The 24522-nt window shown below is 43.5% G+C and overlaps 1 protein-coding gene across 1 annotated transcript; it reads right to left on the bottom strand.

The window, feature by feature from the left end:
- Positions 1–11972: 11972 nt before the first annotated feature.
- GJD2 (gap junction protein delta 2) lies at positions 11973–13952 on the bottom strand. The gene is made up of 2 exons (XM_061182281.1): positions 13882–13952; positions 11973–12867 (listed from the first exon to the last, which is right to left on the bottom strand). The coding sequence occupies exons 1-2, from the start codon at positions 13950–13952 to the stop codon at positions 11973–11975; spliced, it is 966 nt and encodes a 321-aa protein (XP_061038264.1).
- Between the last annotated feature and the right edge of the window lie 10570 nt (positions 13953–24522).

The following is a 24522-nucleotide window of genomic DNA, read 5'->3' as shown; positions in this document are numbered from 1 at the left end:
AGTAGTTTATTTAGATCTTGCAACAGAACCACGTTCTAGGTAAATAAAAAGGGATTTCCAGCTCCTCCATTTCTCTTTCTAACCACTTCTTCAGCAAGGAGGCCAATGTCCTGGCTGTCCACCAGTCCACCTTCTCTGGTGTCAAAGCTGGATTATATCATGTGCTCCCTACATATCACCTGGTCCTCCCGTCAAATTGACCATTGGAGTCACGGCACTGGCCTGAGACAGACTGTGGGATGAGAAGAAGCTTATGTCCTTGCCAGATTCCTCTTTCTATGTTTCTGTTCTCCTTCTTCAGTATCCTCTTGCAGACAGGGCTGTGATAAATTCAATGTACCAATAGCCACATCCAATCACCTAGAGTCTCATTAATACTAATAATCATTATTATAATAAATCAGTAACATTTCTTAAGCACTTAGTAGGTGACAAGCAATGAGAAGAGTTCTTTACAAACATAATCAAGTTTATGACTCCCAACAACCAATGAGATAGATGGCTTTATTATTTCCATTTCACAGATCTGGAATCGGAGGTTTAGCAAGGTTAAATAACTGCCCAGGTCACACAACTAGAAAGTGAGAGTCAAGAAGCTAATTCAGTGTCTGACCCACAGCTGAGTCTCAGTAAATACCTGTAGAATGAATGTGTCAATATTAATCAGAGATAATCATGGGACACTACTACATTGCAGGTCACTATTATTTTTGTAGGGCATTTGACTCTAAAGCCTGTGCTTGCAACTACTTGCCAGCTACCTAGCATTCTCCTATATTCCTAATTTATTATTATTCCTTTGACCCCAGAAAGCCCCCAAGCACATGCTAGATGTGAAATCTACCCCCCACAAAGTATGCAGGCAAGTGAAGTTAGCTGGCCTTCCAATTTTCTTAAAACAATACTCTTTCTACCCACCACTCACCTCCCTTCTTCCCTCATTCCTTAAAAAAGAAATTGTTACATCATTGTATTTTCTCACCCAGGAAAGTCTTTTTAAGTACCAGCCACCCTCATTTCAACACCCTGGGATCCTAGGAGTGCCGGAGAGAGGTGTGGTGAGGAGAGCGAATATATCAAAGTGAGGAATCAGTGCCTTCTGAGCTCATTATCACCCAGGCACAGAGAAGGAAACTGCTATTTTTATCAAATGCACCTTCATTTAAATAAATTTCAGGGTAACTTGATAGAAAAAGAGTTCCTTTGGAAATATGTGTTCCTTTTAATAAGGACTGGTTATCTTACGTGCCCTTTCTAGCCTAGCTTTATCCCCAGATACGTAACGTATAAGTTTTTACGCTGGTTCCTTTATGAAATCTCCATCTCAGCCACTTGGGTTCTAGCCCAGGCATAGGCCTGACAGGAAATGTATAAAAGTTTGGTGGCTGAGTGGAGCACCACCTCTGTGCCCAGGAGATAGGGCTTCATCCCTTCCTTGTGATTCACCAGCTGGCTTTTGATCACTTAGTGTGGGTTCCAACCATATGATTCCTTTAGCCAAGGCTGCTTCATGACCCAATGCATGAGCTGGCCTTCAGGATTTAATTATAGGCATTTGTTTTCTCACAACTGTGCCATCCTTTTATGGATACTCCAGGATGATTCCCTGACCTGGTTACACATTTTGCTCATCCTCAACCCTTGGACCAAGAATTTTGTCTCAATCTCAGGAGTCACAGCCTCCCAGAGTCTCAGTGTTGACATCTTGTATTTAGAGGATTAGCTCCCATTACAAACACACACACACACTTGCTGATTGTTTTCAATAACAGACAAAAATGAATCTAAAAATTTTTTTCCTTCACCTTTCCGCCCAAAACAAATTTGAGGAGACTTTCTGTGTCTTCCTGTCTCATAAGCTAGTTTTGCCAGAGTCTCAGAAATTACCTGCTTCTTGAACTTTCTCATTAATGACCAACATCTACTAACATTCTCACAGTCACTTTTTGAAAATTTGGCAAAACGTAGCAACAAACGTTAAGTGCCTACGCTGTAATCCAGTTATCCTGAAGAAGCAATCCAGGAAGTGTACAAAGATGTTAACCTCACTATTGTGTACGACAGTGACAACTGGTAACAATCCAAATATCCAAAATTAGGGAATTGTTCAAGTAGATTGTGGTACGACCATATTATGGAACGTATATCCACTAATCAAAAACATGTTGTATAGGTATTTTTGATGTGGAAAATACTGACCATCTATTTCCAAGTGGAAAAAAGTCTACAAAATAGTATGGACACTGTGATGTTACCTTTAGGAACCCCGCATCCATGGTCCTGTGTGTACTCATCTCTCTAGCTACTGAATAGAAGTCTTACACAGGTGTACACGAAAGGACAGACACAGGTAACAATGATTCTCTTTGAGTGACAGAATTTTTTTGTTGTGCTTCTCTCTGCCCTGAATGTGCATTACTTTTGTAACTAGGGGAAATAAGTGCTGGGGTTTTTTGAAAAGAAAAAGTGCTGCTTTTTATTTCCTCTCTCATCTCTGGAATCACAGAAAATAGCTACGGGGAAGATCCCATGTCAGACCTGGCTACCTTGCCAGGATGCTCACTTCAGCTTCCTCTGGTCTGCAGTCCAGGTGAAAGACTGTTCTAATTGTCCTGAACAAATTGCAGTTCCCAAAGGACCAAGACCGACATCCTTCCCTAAAGACTGGACTGCCACATTTCCTTGCAACCTCTTTGGAAGTATAGGAAACCACTTTCTGAGAATATATTCATTTCCCTCCTTACATTTCTAGATATCTCTCTTGACAATCTAAAGCTTAGCATTTGACTAGTCAAGATGGAAAGTACATCAGATTATAAGTCAGAGAACAGGGCTCTGCCTCACCTGTATTAAAACTAACAGTGGTTTTGGACAAGCCACCAAAACTGAAGCTCTGAGGTTTTGCTCCTTTAAGGAAAAGCAAGTACCACCCATTCTGTACTCTGCCCACTCCATAAACAGGGGTTGCAAAGACCAAATAAGACAGTACACAGGGAAGAGGTGAGAAAAAGCATCTACTCAAATGTTTACTATCACTATCATGATTGTTAAAATGGTCATTATTATCACTATTACAGCTCTTATAACTGAAGAAACCAATAGCTGATATTATAATTTGACTTTAGTTTCTGGAAAGGGAGAAAAAATATCCCTATGTCCAGGTCACAAAGTTATCTTTGGCCTACAGCATCAATTGAGGTTATATTCTTACATTTTTATAAAAGAAGATTGACTTTTGGCATCAGATGCATATAGTCTGCTTGCTTCTCTAAAGGAAGACTCTGGAACTCTATTGCCCATGCTCTTTTCCATCTGTGATTGGCTGTCTCTCACCTCTGCCTTTTTCCTTGTAAAGAAAGACCAGCCCCAAGCTGCTTCCTTTGGTTTTCTCTGACATGTCTTCTGTATCCTTTAGTGCCTAGCTCAGAGCTGAGCATGTATAAATACTGCATTCAGTATATATGTGCGAAAATAATAAATGAATTTTCTGAGTTCCTTTTAGGCAAAGCATAGTGATGGAAAAAATGGGGCAGGGAGAGAAGCTTCTAAACAACACTGGGAAACACTGGCCAATGAGCATGCAGTGCAGGTCATCCATGGGCTCCTGGAAGAGAGAGAGAAAAACCTGCAGAGAAGCTGCAGTCAGGATGGGTAAGAGTCAGAGGTATACTTCATGGCCTAAGGGAGCCTGAGCTCCATCTGTAACACCCCATACTGACCAGGGGTTCTGGAAGAAATGTTCAAGAACATGGTTTCTCAGAGTAGGGAGTGTGGAGATGCCCAAGATGCTCCCAGAGATAGACGTTTACCCACATGCACAACCGGGGAAAAAGGCCAAAGATCTGTGGCCTTGAGTTAATCCTCTGACCTGGATCAAGCCCAGGAATATGGTGCCTCAGAGCTGGATGGGCCATATGCTTAACCAAGACAAAATCTCTTTCTCTCCAACACTGTTGCCAACTCATGATTCTCATGACCTGTGCTTGGAGAGATATGGGCTAGGAGTCAGAGGACCTCTGACTTTGCAAATCATTGCTAGCAACCTTTGTCCACCCGGGCTATCCTTTCCTGACAACTTGACAAGCTACTTTCTTAATCCCACCCTGCTTCAACTTCCATCTAACCTGGAGCTCTTTTTTCAGGTATACTCTCTGGATCTAAGTTGTGTCTACACAATGAAGAAGTGAATGGAATGACCTTTCCCATCCCACCTCAAGGTCATTTACTTACTCAATCAATAGACATTTATGAAGCCTTGTTCTGTCTGGACCAGGAACTGCAGAAACAATGGTGACTATGATGTGGCAATGCCTTGGAAAACCTCACAGTCTCATGTTGCACCAAGACACGCCAAGAAAAGAACATTTGGTGGGGAGGAGGGGGAGGAGAAATGTCGCAGTGAAAGATGTACTGAGAGAAAGGTAGCAGACCATGACACCAGGTTTCCTGAGACCTTATCCAGCAGAGCTTTCTTGATGGTAATGTCATGAAGTGTTAAAACTTGGCTTCAACATCACACTGCATGGGCTGAAGTCTAGACATAGCCATGGACTAGCTGTATGCCCTAGGCAAGTTGATTTAACATCTACATATTTTGGTTTCCTCATCTAAAAAATGGAGGTAATCATACATAACACTCTTCTTTCAGGGTTGTTGTGAGGGTTAAGGAGGAAGTGTTTAACATGTATTTGCTATTATTGAGATCATGAAGAGAAATCTTTAGACCATTCAGATTTCGTATAAAAAAACCTTCAGGAATTTTTTCTTTTATTATATTTGGGAAAATAGAAAATATGGAGGGAAGGAAATAGAAAATTAATCAAAAAGGAAACAAAAAGGTTTTTTGGAGAAAGCATTCATTTGCAAAAGGCTTGGTCCCTACCTGGAGACAGGTACAAGAGATAAAATTTCCCCAGATCAAATGTCTCAGAGGTTTCAAAATTCACCAATTCTATATTTAGGTGCCCATATGTTCCCACTGGCCAGAGTTGCCCACAAATACAGACATTTCAGTGCACAGAGCAGCAATTTTAAAAAAGAGATCCCTTTCAGGAGAGGGAGATGCTACAAAGCTTAATCTGTTCTAAGTGATTCTGAAATATTGTATCAATTCACAGCAGAAATGTCATCGTGGTGAATAAACATGAGGATTCTGCTCAGTGTCTGGGATTTAGCTGACTAACTCCCACTAATGTTAATGGAGCCATGCTGCCAAATCCCCAACCTTCACCCTGGATATTTGCTCCAATCCTTTACTGTTGAGATTGAAATGTGTTTTCCAAATCAAGGCTGATGCTGAGATGGAATAGTAGCTTGGTCAGAAAGGGACAGTATGGCTGATGCCTGGGGACCTAAAAGTACTCAAAACGATGGCATTAAGAGGCTTTGCTGAAAGGTGTGTCTTCACATTTCTCCCCAATTCAGCGCACCTTCCTTTGCCCGGTGTACAACGTGGTCCACTCCACTCACCTTCCAAACTCACTTGCCACCACTTCTCTCTGTGAAGTCCAGGCAAAACAAAATCCCCCAGTTCTCTGCTATGTCCCAGACTTCTCTGCTGGAGGTGAATGTTTATGTTGCCCCCACTTCCTTCTTTATTCTTCAAGGAGACCTGTCTCAATACCACCTCATTGGTGACATTTTTCTAGACCTGCTCCCCGCCTTCAACACACACACATACACACACTGGATGTGATGGCTCCCTCCTTAGATCTCAGAATACCTTGAGCCTTGAACATGGCACTTCACATTCTGCCTTATGAACTTGTCTTATTTCCCTCAGATAGACTGTAGGCCCTGTGAGGCATCACACTTGTCCTTAAATTTCCTTTAACACCTAGTCTAAGCCCTTGCACACCATCAGTGCCCAAGAAAGCAGTGAATTGAACTGAATGACTTTCAATTGCATGATGTTTTGGGGAACTGGAAGTTTCAGGGAAGGGGCTGGGTATTGGGGAGCTGGGGTGTAGTTATAGATGATAGGTCTTTTATTTATTAAGTTAAATAAACATGCTTTAGAGAGCATCCTAGTCTTTGGAGTCAGAGAGAAGAACTAATCCATTCCTCAGAACTGGTTTGCCCCAGCTGACAGACACGTAGAACACTGGCCTGGGTGAACCAAGGATCTGATTCACAACAGCAAGTTGTGCATTGGTATTTGGCACCAGTGTCCTCTCAGACACCTCTCTATACACTCATCTGGCTTACAGCCCCAAGACCCAAAGCTGACAAGAGCCACTGAACACATTTTAACCACAATACTCATTTGGGCTGGGTTCCACCAGGTCTTCTTGAGCTAACACACAATCTGTCTGGTGTGTGACAATCTCCTAAATGAACGTAATCTTTGAGTAGTCATAAAGCTGGCTTGCCATGCCTGATTGAGTATCAGAGGCCTGGCTGGGATGGGATGGATAGTTTACCCTTCGTCTGCTCTGATTTTAATTGCTTCTATGGAACCTGCAGGAGGTCTGGAAGTATGAAAAGCAAAGGATGGTCTGTGCTCACCGTTTCTGCTTTCTCACTTCCCACTCACTCACTCACCAAGTCTAGTGGATGGTTTCGAGGCCTTTAGCTATCTGGTATTTAGTTATTTTATCTAGCTGGAATGCTTATTAAAGTTGCATACTCAGAACAGGCCTTCTTCCTTGAGATTCCACCTCCCTGAACTTTATGAAACCACTTTGCCTTTGCAACTTGCCCTTTCACCCCTCAAACTGAGCTTCTCCTCCTCCGTCCACTCCAGGCTCTATCCTTGGTCAGCCCCTCTCACCGCCAGGGCCACTGCTTCTACTCCTAAAGTCTGAGAATTTTTGCTAGCCTTCCATCTAGAGCGTCTCATCGCTAACCTCGCACATGGCATAAGCAAGGGCAGCTCTGTTGTGAGAACCTCACACTTCCCTTCTGGCCCTTTCCCAGTTTCTCCTCCAAATATCTGATTGTCGTAATTTTATGCTAATGTCTCTGAATCCCTAGACCTCCACCCTGACTACACATTCGATCCCCTAGAAATTGGAGAGTAAAATACAGATGCCCAGGCTACAGCATCAGAGATTCTAATTTAGGTTGTCTGGAGTGGGGCAAAGGCATTCATATTCTTTAAGTATTATTTTCCCATTATTACTGACATAAAATTTTATCTCTTTGTCTGAGAAGCAGCTTTGACAGCCCTTCTCAAGAGCTGAGACTTAGGTGTTATTATCTCCAGGGTTCCAGGCCCTGGAGCAGGAGCTCAATGGCTGTTGATTGTCTTAAGTAAAGTAGCCACACAACTTGGTTTGCTCAGGACAGATCCAATTTACACCCATTGTTCTGGTGTTCCATTCAATTAGCTATCTGCCCCTTTCATTCTCAAAGGTATCCCATTTTATACAATAAATTATATAAGCCCCCCCCCCCCCCCGCAACCATAAGGGTACTTAAGGTTTGAAAATACTTAGTATTATGGGCTAAATTGTGTCTTCCAGGTCAGAATGTGACTGTATTTAAAGATAGGGCCTTTAAAGAGGTGATTAAGTTAAAATGAGGTCATTAGGGTCTGCCCTAATTCAATCTGACTTGTGTCCTCATAAGAAGAGGAGATTAAGACACACAGAGAGACACTAGGGGTGCACATGTACAGAGGAATGACCACGTGAGGACACAGAGAGAAGGTGACCATCTGCAAAGCAAGGAGAGGTCACAGAGGAAACTAATCCTGCCAACACCTTCATCTTGGACTTCTAGTTTCCAGAACTGTGAGAAAATAAATTCTTGTTGTTCAAGTCACCAAGTCCGTGATATTTTGTTAGGGCAGCCTGAGCAGACTAATACACTTGGTAAAATATAAAGTAAGTAAAACCAATATAAATATTGTTTCCTAAATATTCCAATCCTCCAAGACGAATGCTTACATCATTTTCCAAGAAACTCACTGTCTTGATCTTAAATCTTTTGGTTTCCTCAACCATTCAATAAAGGGCTTGACTTAATGTCTCCAAAGGATGCTTTTAGCATCCGTATATTCTGAGTCTGTAAGACTGTTGCCAGATGGAAAACTGAGGCACCCATCTCTCTGGTAGTAGATGAGATGGTGATAATGAATGTCACATATGGTTACAGTGGGTTAGGCACGGTTCCCACCCTCAAGGAGCCACACACTGATCTGGAAACATCTCATCTCCACGCAGCAAGGGACAGAGTGACTTTTATGGAGGCTCAGTGCAGGTGCACTTAGCTAGCCTGGAGGAGAGTTTAGAATAGGTTTCTGTGTGAACAGACAGCCAAACTGATTTTTAGTAGGTGAAGAGGAACACACCCAGTGAAAGGAGGTAGTGGGACAGGTATTCCCTGCAGAAGAAACAGCGTTTTAAAAAAAAAGAAAGAAAGAAAAGCAGAAGTAAAAGAGAAACCATGGTCTATCTGGTACTTTCTTCATTTCCTACACCCTTGATTTTAAATCCAGTCCTTTTCCTCTGCTCTCAGAGGTCAGTGAATACAGCTATTATCCCTCATATTTTTTAACCTTTTAAATATTTGAGGACTTAAAAATGACAAATTCTGTACTTTAAGCTTTCTTTTCCCCGGGCTAAGTAATTTCAGTCTCTCCAGGCTGTTCTTCAAGCTTTTAAACTCACAATTCACACATTAGCACTCACCACCCCACCAACATGCATGTGCCCCCACACACACATTCACACACACACACACGCCCACACATTGTGCACACACAGGCCAAAAGGGCCTGTGGTTCACCAAAAGGCTCTTAAATTTAAGAGAATAGGGCATCCCTGGTGGCGCAGTGGTTGAGAATCTGCCTGCCAATGCAGGGGACACGGGTTCGAGCCCTGGTCTGGGAAGATCCCACATGCCGTGGAGCAGCTGGGCCCGTGAGCCACAACTACTGAGCCTGCGCGTCTGGAGCCTGTGCTCCGCAACAAGAGAGGCCGTGATAGTGAGAGGCCCGCGCATCGCGATGAAGAGTGGCCCCCGCTTGCCACAACTAGAGAAAGCCCTCGCACAGGAAAAAAAAAAAAAAAAAAAATTTAAGAGAATAGATTGGTGTTGTCCTATCAAAAGTACAGATTACGGTCACATCCATCACATAGCTATGTGAACCATCAAATTATCAGTGTATTTCCTTCATTAAATAGAAAGCAACAGAATCAAACTGACACACATCAGTCATTCTGAGGGATGACTCTATATGCCGAGAGGAAGGTGTGTTCCCTGCTCCACTACCGACAAGTGAATTAATAATCTTACCATTTGAGGGTGTTTGGAAGCATCGAAGGGCTGAAATAGATCAGCCCCACTGATATGGGGTGCATTTCTACCAGGAAATACTATCGTTTCTCCAATCTCACATCACGGCATAAATACAACAGCCCTTGTTTTCCACACAGCTTCCTACTTCTTTCACACCCAAGCGTCAGCTAAGAGCTCTCAAGCAACACTCTCCCTCCATCTCTGGGAGGTGTCTTAAAACATTTTTAGCTCACCAAATACAAAACAGAGGAGGATCTGTTTCTTTATTCAAGAATAATCCTTTTCAACTGCCTGTTTATTCTGCAGATGGAAACCTATAGATTGAAATAAACATATTTTCATTCTAAAATTGGCATCTGCACTGCAATAGTTAAAGGATGCAACAATTGTGTTTGAAAAGCAATCATCCAGGAAATTCCACATTGCTTTGCAATATTCAGACAAAGGGCGCACTGGAATTAGAAGGTGAATAGCATTTAAGAACTGAGGAAGAGCACTGGTCTACTGAACTAATGGGACCGCATGTAGACAGAAAATGCCAAACATGCTAGTAAAATGTGTGGGTAAAATGTAATATCTTAGGACATATAAACAGAGGATCAGTCTCCTTTGAAAGAACCCAATAAGACACGCTTGATTAAAAGTCTGGAATTGTGCTGTATGATACAGTAGCAGCCAACCATATATGGCTATTTAAATTAATTAAAATTAAATAGAATTAGAAATTTAGTTCTTCAGTTGCACTAGCCACATTCTAAGAGCTCAACAGTCATTGTCGTACTGAGCAGCAAAGATAGTAGACATTACTATCATTACACAAAGTTGCATTGGACAGTGCTGGTCTAGAAGGTTCTGTTTGACTATTGGGTTAGCATCATTTAAACATCAGGCCTTAAAGAGATGATAGGGAGCACAGCATGCTGCTAGATGTAACAACTGATAGCATGAAAGCATGGTGGAAACGGAAAAATAATTCCACTCCTGGAATAAACTAATATGTTATAGCACTGACATTTTATTACAAGAAATATCCTTAGACAAGCAGAGAAATCTTGGACTAGAATGGAAAGGAGTTAGTAAATACTACTATTTGAATACTTCCTCACACTCTTCTAAACATTCACAAAATGCACCAGCCTCTTCTCATCTGTTAGTGGCTGGACTTTATCAGTCATCCCTCAAATACTTTTCAACCGTCCTTCACTTCCTGCCCCCAAAGTTCTGGTTTTGTTTTTTTTTTTTTTTGAATATGTAACAAAACAGTTTGAACATACATTTAAATAAATAGAATCCCAATCAAAATAGAAAATTGCAGACTCTTCCCATTAAAAAAAAAAAGGCAAGAACTTTATTTTAAACAAATCCTCAGCTGTGTGTTACACCACGTCCATATCTAAACCAAAAATCATAATGATAATGCAAAGGAAACAGAGGGCTTCATAAAAGCACATTAGCCAAATATTATTCTTGGCCAACGCTTTAGCTAAATACACAGTGGATGTGAAAGGTACAGTATGGCACTTAAATAAATATGAGCAAAGAGAAGGAAACATATTCACAGTCCGAAGCAACAGGTTTTTGAACCTTTGGTATATATCTCAAATAAGCATCCGTAAACACGTGTTAGCCAATAGTGTTTAGTTCCAGGTTTCTTAAGCCAGTGATTATGTGTTTCAAAAATAGCTGATAAAATAATAAATCAGGATTGACATGGGCTGATTAAGGTCTCTGGTGTGAGCACACAGGTAAATTCAAACCATGGCAAAATGAAGTGCAGCTGTGTTGCACAACAAAACTATACAAGAAAATGAGTGAAATACACCAGTTAGAAATTCTGCGGCTCGGGTAGATACCCTTGATATTAACAACAACAACAGCAAATATATTTTTAATGCTGTCCAAAGTCCACAATCTGGAAGGCAGAAATGTCCCAAAGCTCATAACCACATGCCTAACAGGGCAACAACCATCCCACAGGACTATTATAGTTGCATATTTCAATTCCCTCCCTCCCACCCAACACCCTGCCCCTAATAAACAGCACCAGTGCAGTTTGAGTTAGAAAACTGGAAATATTGAGACATTCCTAAGGTTTTCATAATGACTAAGGGCCAGTCAGACGGGGCTGTAATGCAAACCTCTGCCATGGCCATTCTCCAAAAAGCACCCCATGGAATTCCCTCTAGCTTGCAGATAAACCATATTAGGTCTACTGTAAGGCCAGATTGAGAAAAAAGCTGGCATGCTATCCTGGGCGGAGGGAGAGGGGCATGCTGATGGGGGAGGTACATGAAGGATGCCTCAAGGATGTTTGTCCTGCAGCCCAGGATGAAAGGATGTGTTGAGATAGGTCACAAATTGTGTACCAATAAAATATTTGACTCATGCCATTCACCAGAATACAGAGCTTAGCAGAGCTAAATCCTACTTGGTAGCTGTGCAAGTCCACTATGATCAAGATCAAACTGGACCACAAAAGAAAAGGACTCAAAGAAGTCCAACTCATCCATCTCATCACTCTATCCAGCTGTCTCTGGAACCAGTGGTGTGACGTAATCGTTCTACTTTCTCTCCTCTCCCATTGAGGCAAGATCTTCTCTTAACCAGCCTTATTCTACATCTCAGTAATGACAGCCACGTAAATGAGGGCAGATAGAGCCACTCTCCAGAGTCGTCTGCCTTGGGGCTACTTGTCATCCCCCAGGGCCTTTCCAAAACCTGCCCTTTCACACATAGGCAGAGTCGCTGGACTGAGTCCTGCCGAAATTGGGAACACTGACCCGGGGCAGGTCCTTGTTGCGGATCTCATAGACTGACTTCCTCTTGGCCTGGGCCCCTCGCACGGCCAGCTTGATCTTGCGCCATCCCAGGTGGTTGAGTTCAGCCAGGTTCAGCACAACACAGATGCCACTCACAGCAAACATGAACACTAGAAAGACAGTCTTCTCAGTAGGCCGGGACACATAACATTCCACCTCCTTGATGCAGGGGTAGCGGTCACACTCATACAACCCTGGGACGCTGAAGCCATAGAGAAAGTATTGGCCCACCAGAAACCCAATCTCCAGGGCATTTCGGAACACCACTTGGATAATGTAGAAGCGGGAGATGCCTTCCTGCCTTCGGAGCTTGGATCGTGCTGCAGTGCGCAACCCCGACGGGTGTGGAGTCAGCTCCTTAACTTCTAAACAATCTGGCTCCGTCTCCTTGCTTGTGTTCTCTGTGTTCTGCAGCACCCCATTGACAATGGCACTTTGCAACTTCTTATCTTCTCGTTTGCCAACACCACTGCTCCCACCCCCAGGTCCTCCAGGACCCCCCATGGACTCAGGGGGGTCTCTGTCCAGGGCTAGGAAGACAGTAGAGTAGCGGCGTTCTCGCTGCTTGGCAGACTGGTGCACAGAGTAAGTGATGAAGCAGAGACTGGGGGTACACACCATTATGATCTGGAAGACCCAGTAACGTATGTGGGAGATGGGGAAGGCGCGGTCATAGCAGGCCTGGTTACAGCCGGGCTGCAGGGTGTTGCACACAAACATGGTCTGTTCATCATCGTACACCGTCTCCCCGACAATGGCCACAATGAGGATCCGGAAGATCACCACCACAGTCAACAGGATCCTGAGCAGTGGAAAAAGGAGGGAGAGAGGTTCTCATAGGCTGAGTCACTGACTTAGGAAACCCCTACTCCTCCCTTCCCAGCTCCGTCCTTGACTGGGGAGCTATCCATCCTTCGTGGTACTGAACTGGGAATCCAGCAAACATTTTTGTCTCTTCCCTTTCTGCAGGATGTTGGTAGACTGGGACCACTTCATACTACAGGGATCTCAAGCATGTGTATCTCCATACGCCGGACATGGTGTATTTGCAACAGATCGATTACATGGAATGTAGAGAGGCACAAAACACACCTTCACTCTGGATATGGCAAATGCACATGGAATAGCTGAACACAGAGAATACAAAGTCTACACACAGAATATGTATATAACTACTCCAAGAGGATATTTAGTTTACCCTCAGTATGAATATTGAACTTAAGCTTTATATAAACAGATAGCTATGACTATATATACACATATACACATGAATATATATAGTATTTATGTATGTGAATATACATATATATACATATAGAGAGACACAAAGTGTCGATTGGGTGTGTCGGTTTCTGGCACTGTAAGTTTTAACAGGCAAATCAGTTTAGCTTAATAAATATTTGTTGGGAAAAGATACATCTGCTCTGAAGAGCAAATCCATCTCCCCATTTGCCCTTCTCTGTCCAAATACAATCCTGCCTTCTTTGTAGATTCTATTTAGGGAACCGGATGAAGATTGGCTCCGACTCCAGAGAGTGGGGGGACCACGATGGAGCCAATAACTCCTTTGCTAATGGGAGAAGAGTGAATCCCCTGGTGGTGCCTCATAGGGAAGGGAAGAGGAGCAGCTGGAGGAGGAGGGCATCACTGGGCATCAGGCGATCCCTCAACGCCGGGAACACAGGCGCACGGGCCAAGGATGATGGGAAGGGGTCAGAGGAGGGTCTGAGGGCTGTCGGGGCTCGGTCTGGACGTTAGAAAGGACTCCCGGGGGCCGCCCGACGGGGCCGGCTGACGGCCGGCTCGGCGCCCTTACCTCCCGATCATAGTGGAGTGCTGCTGCACCGCGGCTTCCAGCAGCCTCTCCAAGATGGTCCATTCCCCCATCGCTGTGCATCCGGAGGCAGCAGACAAAGACTGGGCAGTACCGGGCACGTCCCCGCTCCTGGCCACTCCCCGGGCCTCACCTCCCGACTGGGAGCGAATTGCCCCCCAGTTAAAGAATCAAACAAAATTTTTTAAAAATCCACGATTCCCCTCTCCCTTTTATTGTACTTAAAAGAGGGAAATGGGGAAGGAAACCCAAGCACGCCCAACTGATGGGCAGCTGGCGCGGTCCGGAGGTCGGGCACGAACCTCCAGCGCCGTCCGGGGGGTCAGGTCTGGAGCCGGCGGATGCCCGGGCGAGGGGCGGGGCGGGGCGGAGCGGGGGTGGCCGCGTGCAGGTCCTCGAGCTCCCGCCCGCCCGAGCGAGGTCTTTGGGCCCCACTCACCCCCGGGGGTTGGGGGCCGAAAAAGGGTCCAGGCCCCAGCCCCCGCGCCTGGCACTTCAGCGGGCACCGGGCGCTCCCGCGCTGCCGCCTGCGAAGCCGGGGCGGAGCGCGCGGAGCCGGCTGCAGGGCTCGGGAATCCGCGGCCGCCGCCTCTAATCCGGCCTTAAGTAGTCTCCGCCTGCGTCACGCCAGGTCGGCGGAGGGGAGCCGAGCGCTGCGGCGGCTGTAGCTGTGCGCCGGAGCCCGAGGGGCAGGGGACGCGCGCAGGGGGAGAGGGGGCCAGAGTCCTGGGGCCCCGGCAGGGAGTGGGGCGACTTCGAGAGGAAGGATCGCTGCGCCCCTCGGGGCTTCTCCGGGCGCCCAGGTAACCTCACCTGACTGCCAGCCCCCGGCAGGAGGGGCAGCCGGGAGCAGACTCGCGGGTGAGTGGGGAGGGGCGTGAGTAGGTAGTTTAGGGTCTCTCCGCGCATCCCTCACCTTTTGCTTTTTGTCTTTGGTGATAAAACTGAAATTCCCTCTCTAAATGCAGATGCTGGCTGGGGGGAGGAGAACGGGGGCAACAATAGGACGCTTTTCAGTCTCCCTTGGAGAGGACTGCTTGGCTAAGAGTGAGTCTGCGGTCGGTGCCTTCGTGGATCCGATGCAGGGGTGAGGAAAGCTTGATTAGAGTCCGTTTAGGCTGAAGCTTAAATGTAGGTGTGAAGCTGCCTCTGAGGATGGGGGTCTGAGCACAAGACTACCAAAGAGGTGCCTAGTTTGAGCGAGTGGGTGGCCATGGTTGAAGGACTCGCTTTCGCAGCGCAAATCCAGACGCTCTGCTATTCTTAAATGTCTATCTATCTATCTATCTATCCACCTCTTGTTTGTTTGTTTGTTTGTTTGGAGGAGGGGGTACTTCTCGGGTAAACTGTGATCTAATCTGAATCTAAGGAGGCCCAGTATTCAACTAGCAAGAATAGCCACTCACAATCTCACCCCGCCCTCACTTTCGTTTTCCGACCTCGGCTTTCTCCTCGCTCAATCAGCAGATCCTGCTTTGTGTTTTTAAATTTACGTTTTGCTGTCAGTTCTATCTAGAGCAACTGCTTAATTGGTCACTAGAAAATTAAAACAATCACACCAGGCTGCTAATTAGCTCAGGGGGTCAGTATTAGGAGACATAGCAGTTGAGTGTTTCATGTATATGTTCCAAGAGCACAGTGAGTAAGTGGTTGTCACCCTTTAAAAAATACAGCTGTGAAAAACTTGCTGACTTGTTCTAGGCAGGTAATGCAGCCTTAATTATCCACAGGGATCATAGCACATATATATGTATCACATAAGGCACACCGTGATGAGACTTCAGTTTGATACCATAGGAGTTGGTTGGGTAGCTGGTGGCCCAGCGACTGGGAAGAAGGGTACAGAGCATAGGCTTGAGTTCACTCACAGTGCACCCCTTCATAAAATGATGTTTAAAGGCACAACCCAAGCTTCGGTGAGAGAGGGATCAGTGAGATCTCACCTAGACCTGACACCTGTACCCCAAGGAAGCCACTTTTCACTGCAAAGGAGTAAAAGAGTCCACTGAAAATGGAGAAAGGCATAGGGTGTAAATGGAACTTTAGGGTTATGGCAGGTGCTCCTTATTTCCTGCTGGGTAGAGAGGAGATGCAGAGATGGGACTGGTTGGATATCCTATTATCGAATCCACCTCCAGATGGAATGGTGATCTCCCAACTCAGACTTGGTGTTTTTTCTCAGACTTCCCTCCTGCTCCCTTAGGCTCTGGCTCCCTGTATTCCCTCCTTCTCTAGCAGACTCTTTGGGGTAAAGGATCTCAGACAAGAAGTGAATGAATGAGAAAGTCCCAAGGGAAATCTGTTTCACATATTAAATGTCCCAAAATAGGCTGCACAATTCAAAATCATTATGTTTTATACATGCGGCTTTCCCAAACCCTTAAAGATGGTGATCGAAGGACACAAATTGCAGGAAAGACATCTTAAATGTTCTCACAGTGCAGTTTTTTTAAAGTGTATTTATTTAATTAATTTATATTTTGGGTCTTCGTTGCTGTGTGTGGGCTTTCTCTAGCTGTGGTGAGCGGGGGCTACTCTTCGTTGCAGTGCGTGGGCTTCTCATTGCAATGGCTTCTCTTGTTGCAGAGCACCGCCTCTAGGTGTGTGGGCTCAGTAGTTGTGGCTCACGGGCTCTAGAGCACAGGCTCAGTAGTTGTGGCACACTGGCTTAGCTGTTCTGCGGCATCTGGGATCTTCCCAGACCAGGTCTTGAACCTGTGTCCCCTGCATTGGCAGGCGGATTCTTAACTACTGTGTCACCAGGGAAATCCCCACAATGCAGTTTTGAAGCACTAGGCTATGACTAAATTGTTGGCCATTAATTAGTTTATTATTTTAAAATATACATCAACATGACATATAGATTCAACATATGAGCACATGTGTATACAATATGTGTGTAAACACACAAAAACACCTATATACAGAATCTATATTTGAAAAAGACTCATCTATTAGATTTGGTAGCCTTTTTTCTTTAATTATTTTTTATTTATTCATTTATTTATTTATTTTGGCTGGTCCTCATGGCTTGCGGCATCTTAGTTCCTTTGCCAGGGATTAAACCTAGGCCCAGGCAGTGAAAGCACCAAGTCCTAACCACTGGACTTCCAGGGAATTCCCTGGTAGGCTGCTTTTAGATAAGAACCTTATTCTCACCACTACACCTTGAAAACAGTACACTGTTTCTATTTTTAAAAATCATTCATAAGTAGTTGTTTTACATTACTATGTTGTTTCCTTTTTTATCTTTAAAATTTTTTTGAAGTATAGTTAATGTACAAATATTATATAAGTTACAGGTGTACAATATAATGATTCACAATTTGTAAATGTTATACTCCCTTTATAATTATTATAAAATATTGGTTGTATTCCCCATGTTGTACAATATATCCTTATAGCTTATTTTATACCTAATAGTTTGTACCTCTTAATCCTTTACCTCACATTGCCCCTCCCCCCTTCCCTCTCCTCACTGGTAACCACCAGTTTGTTCTCTGTACCTGTGAGTCTGCTTCTTTTCTGTTATATTCACTAGTTTGTTGTATTTTTTTAAGATTTCACATATAAGTGATATCATACAGCATTCGTCTTTGTCTGACATTTCACCTAGCATAAAGCCCTCTGAGTCCAGCCATGTTGCTGCAAATGGCAAAATTTCATTCTTTTATGTGTTTCCTTTTTTTGAGCCCAATCACTTTTAATTAATAAATTGTCCTGGTCGTGCAGCAATAATATGAAAAGGTTCTATGTAGAGCTAGGCGTCTCTGTTTCCTCAGCACATTGTCTCAACCGACTAGATTCTGACTCTCTCAATTCCCCTCTGATTGAAGATCCCATTTAAGTCAGTTGGGAAGTTCTTTCCATTAACTCTTATTTAAAACTCATTCAACTCTCTTAAAGTAATAGTTTTGGATGGAAAAAAGTAAAAGAACTCATAGAATAAACTTTGGTGTACATTAGCCCATGTAGGGATACTCATTACAAATACACATGCTGGGGTCCCCCCTGCAAACCTGCTAAATTAAAATCTATAGAAGTGAGGTTTAGGTACCTGCATTTTTATTAAGTTCTCACCAGTGGCTCTGATAACAATAAAAGGTTGTGAACGTTTATTTCCATGAGTATTAGGTCAGGAAGGAATCCTAGAAATCAGGAAATGCTATCCCTTTGATTCATAGGTGTTAAAATTGACCCAAAGATTAGGCATCTCAAGTCAGACAAGTAGCTAAGGAAAAAGCTATGAAGAAAATGCTGTTTAAGGGTCCTAGAGAAGAGGACCAAATAATTTTAAAAGATGGAAAATGTGACCTTTAAGGAAGGAAGAAGGAATTAAGGTGGTTTGGATCATGAGGACATAGCCACCTGCAAGCATCTAAAGGAAAATAATACCTGGATTGTTGGCTTTGTGAAGCCAGGTCTTACCAAGCAGAAATTTCCATTGACAGATAAGCAAAATATTCTCCAAGTCTAGTGGAAAAAACTGTAAAGGCACATAGCAAAAGGCATAGTTAAATATTCTAGTACAGGGAGGGAATGGAGAGTTACTAAGAATAATCCAATTTTCCACATGAATATATCTGGATTTGCTCTTATCCTTATATACGCTTAGAATTTTCTTCTTTCTTTTCCTTTCTTCTAGTTTTTTTAAAGATACAATTGACATACAGCACTGTATAAATTTAAGCTGTACAGCATAATGATTTGACTCACATACATCATGAAATAATTGTTTCAAGTTTAGTGAACATGCATCAACTCATTTAGATACAAAATAAAGGAAATAGAAAAAATTTATTCCTGGCGATGAGAACTCTTAGGATTTGCTCTCTTAACAACTTTCATATATAACATACAGCTGTGTTAATTATATTTATCATGTTATCATTATATTTATCATGTACATACATCCCTAGTACTTATTTATCTTACAACTGGAGGTTTGTCCCTTTTGATCACCTTCATCCAACTTCATTCTCTTTTCAACCACAGATTCCCAGGTGAACCTGTTAGCTTAGTAGCTTTAAATATTTGGTAAATGAAACTCTCTAGGAACTTTGTTAAGGTGTAAGAATGTTAGTGAATCCACTGACCTCTCCTCTCCTGGACCATAAATTCTTGGGGAGCAGAGGGCATGCCTTATACCTCATGGTGCTTTCCATAGTGTCTTTAGCATTGTGGAAACTTAAGTTTGTTGGAGGAACAGTGTAGCTATTCTGGCTCTCTATTCCCCTCAACCTGGGAAGGCTGCACGGTCCTTGAGTAGAGGTGGGTCCTGCCTCCCCCAAGACCATAAGTTACATTCCAACCAAGAAAAGAAAGGCATTCCCTTTGTAAAGTGAAAGTCCCTACACACTTGGGGCAACTGGACTCCTCACTAGAAAGCCTTCTTGCTGACCACCAGCCCCCTGGTCTCACTTTGTGCTGCTGTCACTCACTGTGGTCCCAGCACCCGCTGAACTAACCCAGAAAATGCTGCTGAGTGTGCAGGGTTTGGGCTACAGCATCAAGGAGGCAGCCTCAGAAAGCTGATCACAGCCCTGGATATACAGGCTCCGGGAAGCGCCAGCATCTGTAGTCTCCAGGATTTGTGTGGCTCGAGAGGGACTGCATTTGGTTTGGGATTGGTCTCTGTGTTGAAGTCCTTCACGTTTCATTCACAAAAAGCTAGGATTAACTGAGCTTTATCTCCCCCAGTGGCCTACGTACATCTGTTTCCTAATGAAACCATCAAAGTTTCTTCTGACAGGGCAAACCCAACCTGTCTTGTGAGACTTGAAAGAACATAAGTGCTAGATGAAATCGACTCCTATTTGCTAAAAAGTGATTTTTCTCTTTTTGTGTGTGTGTGTTCCCTTCCCTCTGTTTAATCCCTGGCTTAAATGTTTAGGGAAACACTTTTTGGGTTTTACTGTCCAGACAAAATTTAGAGAGTAATATTCCATACAGGAATAGAGCTGTCCAATCCACCGATCATAAGTACCCCTAAATATGGTGGCTTGCCGTGTTGCCTAGGACTGCCCTGAGCCTGTTACCTTCAAAACCATTCTGCAATGTCATGGACACAAATGCCAAATTATGTTTTAGCCTCAAGAGATTGTATATCCAAATAGTGGGGCAATCTAACATCTGCCTGCTAGTCCTTTGAATAAAAGGGTATGTATCCCTTTAAAAAAATCACATGAACAAATTCCCCATTCCCCACCTTGTGTATAGAGAATATACGTATGTGTAGTCATATCTCAGGGATTAATGTAATATGACATTGTGGCCAAAGCAGATGTGTGAAACCACAGCAAATAAATTAACACTCATTAAGAATCAAATCAGCACTGCTGACACATAATCTTTCATGTTTATGTCAAGTCGTGATTCCCATTCACATCAGGAGATTCCCAGGAGGGGCTAATTAAACCTGAAGGAAGAGATTTAAGTCAACACTATTCAAAAGTCATTCAGCTACAGTGCAGAAGAGCCTGCCTGGGGTCTGAGCACCCGCCTCTTCACACTGTCATTGTCATGGTCGAGCCAGAGTCCCAGCCATGCAGGATGTAGCTGGGCTTCCTGCTGAGTGTGTTTCCAGTCTGTAGAGAAGAGATGAAGAAATTGCAGGGGAAATGCACATGGGTAGGACCTACCCTTGACAGAACTGTTAAGCTGGGAGAATATATGTTAGTTCCCAAAGGCACCCTTCCTGCACTTTTTCCACATCAGAGTGTGCTGCTGAAAGTTGAATTCATCCTGTTGCTTCATATCTACAGCCAAGTTAATTATGTCGAATTGATATTTGTCCCCAAAGGAACATTCTCTAAGACCTGGAGCTGATTTTCAAGGTTCTTCCTTGCTCTCATAATCATACGTGGATGCTCCTGGTTGCCTGATATCTTCACCTCCTGAAATCTAGCCAATTCCTGTTTTTGTCAGGACTCGGGCAACTCAGGCATTATCAACCCAGAGGCTTTTGTGATTTTCCAATTCTTGTCAATCTACATGCCTTCTGATCCCTCTTGGACACCAACCTCCAAGTCTGGTCCAGAGAGCCTCCTGTTTCTGGAGCTGGATGAGATTGGAAAGGGGCTTCCACTCACTTGTCACTCACATGTTCAGCTCCCCTGCTGCAGTATTTTAATAGTCAGCTGAGGGTTTGCCAAGAGCAACCCACCAACTTGCCCATTGGATTTGGTTCACAGTGTTCTCTGACCTTCAGAACCCCACACAAAAATTTATCTTTTTGATATAAACTTATCCTTCCACCTTGACTATGGACTGCCTTTGGTCATATCTCCCACCCCTGGAATTCACCTTAAATCCACATCTTATTGACCTTTGAGCTTCCCACCATCATGCTTCACTCACTCCCCGCCCCTCACTCCACCACCATCAAGGAAAGTAATCCGATAAACAGGAACACCAGGGTGTTAATAACTGATAACCACTTAATGTATTATCCTTCTCAGAGGAATTATCCTCATTTAAGTTGCAAAGCCTTCATTCAAAGAAATGAATTTTTCCAGGTAGTTTTCCAAACACTACACAGAAGGAGAGAATAGCTGTTTGAGGGCCAGGGATGTTCTGAGCCCTCCCAAATCACACCACACAAGTGCTTGCTTGTTTGATTGATCTAGAATGTGGGCCTCCTTGTGGAAATACAGGAATTGCATTAATGCTGTGGTTCTTAAATTTTACTGCACCTTAGAACCACCTGGGGAAATTTGAAAAATCCCAGTGCCTAGGCTGTACCCCAGATCAATTAAATCAGCATTTCTGTAGATGAGCCCCATGCATTGGTATTTTTTTAAAAAAAACCCAAAACTCTCCAGGTGATTCCAATATGCAGTCAAGTTTGAGCACTAGTGCAGTTATCCCCACCATCAACTACTTATACACAGCAGCCCTCTAGGACTTCCGTAAAATAGGCTTTCTCCTTGTGTTGGGAATGGTGCTTCTGGACACAAAGCCAGAATTTCATACTGAAAATGTGTTCCTGTGGTTCTGTAAGGACTTAGTATAATCCATACAGGCTAAGTAGTTAGTTGCTAAACTGCAAACACCCATTTCATTTCATCTCAGTCCACTCCTGGCCATCTGGTCCCCTGTATTCCTATTACAGGGCCATGTGTGTATTAATGAAATGATTGCATCCAATTACATCTTTTATTCAGAGCACAAGAAGAGTCCATGTATTCTCTCCAGCATCACTGTTTCTGTCAGGATGTCAATAATTAAGTTATTCTTTCTATTTCATGCAGAGATGGGATGATCTTCCATTAAGGTAAGAGTATAAATCAAATATGTTGTTGCTTTCAATAAACTTTTAACTTTGCTGCCTGGTATCTATAATATAGATATTTCAGTGAAAAGCATAAACCACTTGTTAGTGGTCTCCATTTTTAAATGTCCATCATATAGTTCATATCAATAACCAAGTTGTGACAGATGGTATACAAGAAGGATCACCTAAGAGCTAAGTTAATCACCTTTTTCTTAGTTTGTCTAGGCGTTGTTTCTGCAGCAGCTCAGATGGTCAGAAAGCCACATGCCTAGACTATATCTTTCTGCCATTTCTTGGTGGAGGAGGGAAGGGTTGCCGGTGGGAGTGGGGGAACCCACTTCTTAACCTGAATACTTACCACAGTCTTTTGTGTTGCTGCAATCAAGACAATTCACTTTCTAAGGGAAATTATAGTACCAACTGTTCAAATAAAAAGGAAGTCTTTCCATCTTTTGACATCTGAATGAACAAAAATGAATGAAAGGTGGATGAAGGGATTAGTTAACATGCTACTCACGCCTTTAACTAGTCATGTACTCTCCTACCCCTTTACCTTCCTAGAGGATATATTTAAAAAACTGACAGAGATGCATGTGTATCTACTGTGTGCATATATATGCATTGCTACAATCAAATTCCACCAACCCGTTAAATTTCATCTTTGCAGATAGATTCTTGGCCCTCTCATTTTTTTGTTCAATGGAGATTTATTCATTTCCTTCTCTGTGCCAGGGGGATACAAGAGTGAGTAGAACGACATGGTCCTTGACCTCATGGAATTGAAAGTCTATTAGGAGAGACATACTAATTAATCAAATAATCTCAAATACTAATGTATAAGTTTAAAACTGGGCTAAGTGCTACCAGTAGATAGCTCTGAGATAGATCTGCAGCCCTGAGTATAGAATGGGGCAAGGGGTGGCTGGCCTACTTTGTGGGGAAGGGTCAGGGGTAAAAGGCATTCTCTAGCTGAGATCTAAAGGAAGAGTCATAAACCAAGTAAAAGGGGTGAAAGAGGACCTTCTGAGCTGGGGGAACAGGAGTGAACAGACCCTGGGGCAGGAGAAAGTAGCACATTCAAAGAACTGCAAGGGCTAACGTGGGTGGTTCACAGAGCAAGGCGCGGAGGCTGGAGAGGCAGGCAGGGATCTGATCAAGCAGAACCTTAGAGGCCAGGATAAAGGGGTTGGCTTTTTCTCCAAAAATAATGTGCAGCTTTTGACGGCTTGTAAGAGGGGAGTGACATGATTAGGCTTGTTTTTGAAAGCTCAATCTATTTGCATCATGGAGAGAACAGTTTGGAGGGGCTGGGCAGCAGTGGATGTAGGGAAACCAGTGACAACACCAACACTGCTGATGGGCTACGCTCAGTAACACCCGCATGCACTTGCCTTCCTTCCCTTGGAGACCGGGTGGCCACATCAAGGAAATGCCTCTAGTATCTAACCCTTTCTGCTTTCAGGGAAATTAACTAGAGGACTCCTCAGGAGCCATCCCCAGCTCATCATCCTCTTTAATTATGTAGGAAATAAATGGGCCCTGACTGTAGTGGTCAACATAATACCTCCGTGATTCGCTGAATCTTGCAAATTGTGATGCCCCTTTCAAACTTGCTCATCTCTGGGCGCAGTAAACAAATTGTAGTGGGTTGTCCCTTGGCACTTAGCAATTTTAAAGAAAAGGTAAGAGTGGGTCCCCCAATCAGGGAGGCCAGGGCTCCCTTTTTTTTGCATTAGAAATTCAGGTTTTGCCTGCGTTCTACAGTTCACTAGGAGCCAGAGCAAAGTGCAGGTGGAGGGCGGGGTTCTTGGAAGGAAGAAAAGCATGTTGAGACGTTAATATTTAAGAATTTCCTGAGATTTTTGGCCATTCATTTTAAGGAGCAGTGTTTAAAGGTGGTGCAAGTATCAAATAGGACGAAGGAGATCAAAACTACTGTTGATAAAATGAATCCTGCAAAGAACACGAATGAAAATTATCTCCCTAGTAGAATATAAATTTACTCCAAATTTGGTGCCATAACTCAAACTAGTTCTGAGGCTCTGCAGAGCCCCTTGTTAGCATGTAAGAAAATCATCATTACTTGAAAAATCACACCTGAAATTTTACTACAAGTTGTATGAGCCACCTTGATTACCCAATTTATTTTCATTAGTGACGTCTGAAAATACATATTTTAATGAGTCTGAATTTAAAAGAGGGAGGCAAAACGATTTGCGCCTGCATCATATAGAGTTTCTTGGCAACTGTGAGCTGGGATTCATGTTCCTTTTGCTTCTCCAGCATTCAAGTTGGAAAGTTTCCTTGTGTGGTCCCTTAATATCCAATGGCTTTTGGCTATTTATGAA

This window comes from Eubalaena glacialis, chromosome 2 (assembly GCF_028564815.1).
Source record: "Eubalaena glacialis isolate mEubGla1 chromosome 2, mEubGla1.1.hap2.+ XY, whole genome shotgun sequence".
Taxonomy (NCBI): Eukaryota; Metazoa; Chordata; class Mammalia; order Artiodactyla; family Balaenidae; genus Eubalaena; species Eubalaena glacialis.
Note: the sequence above shows the minus strand (reverse complement) of the source record. Positions and strands in the feature narration are given on the sequence as shown.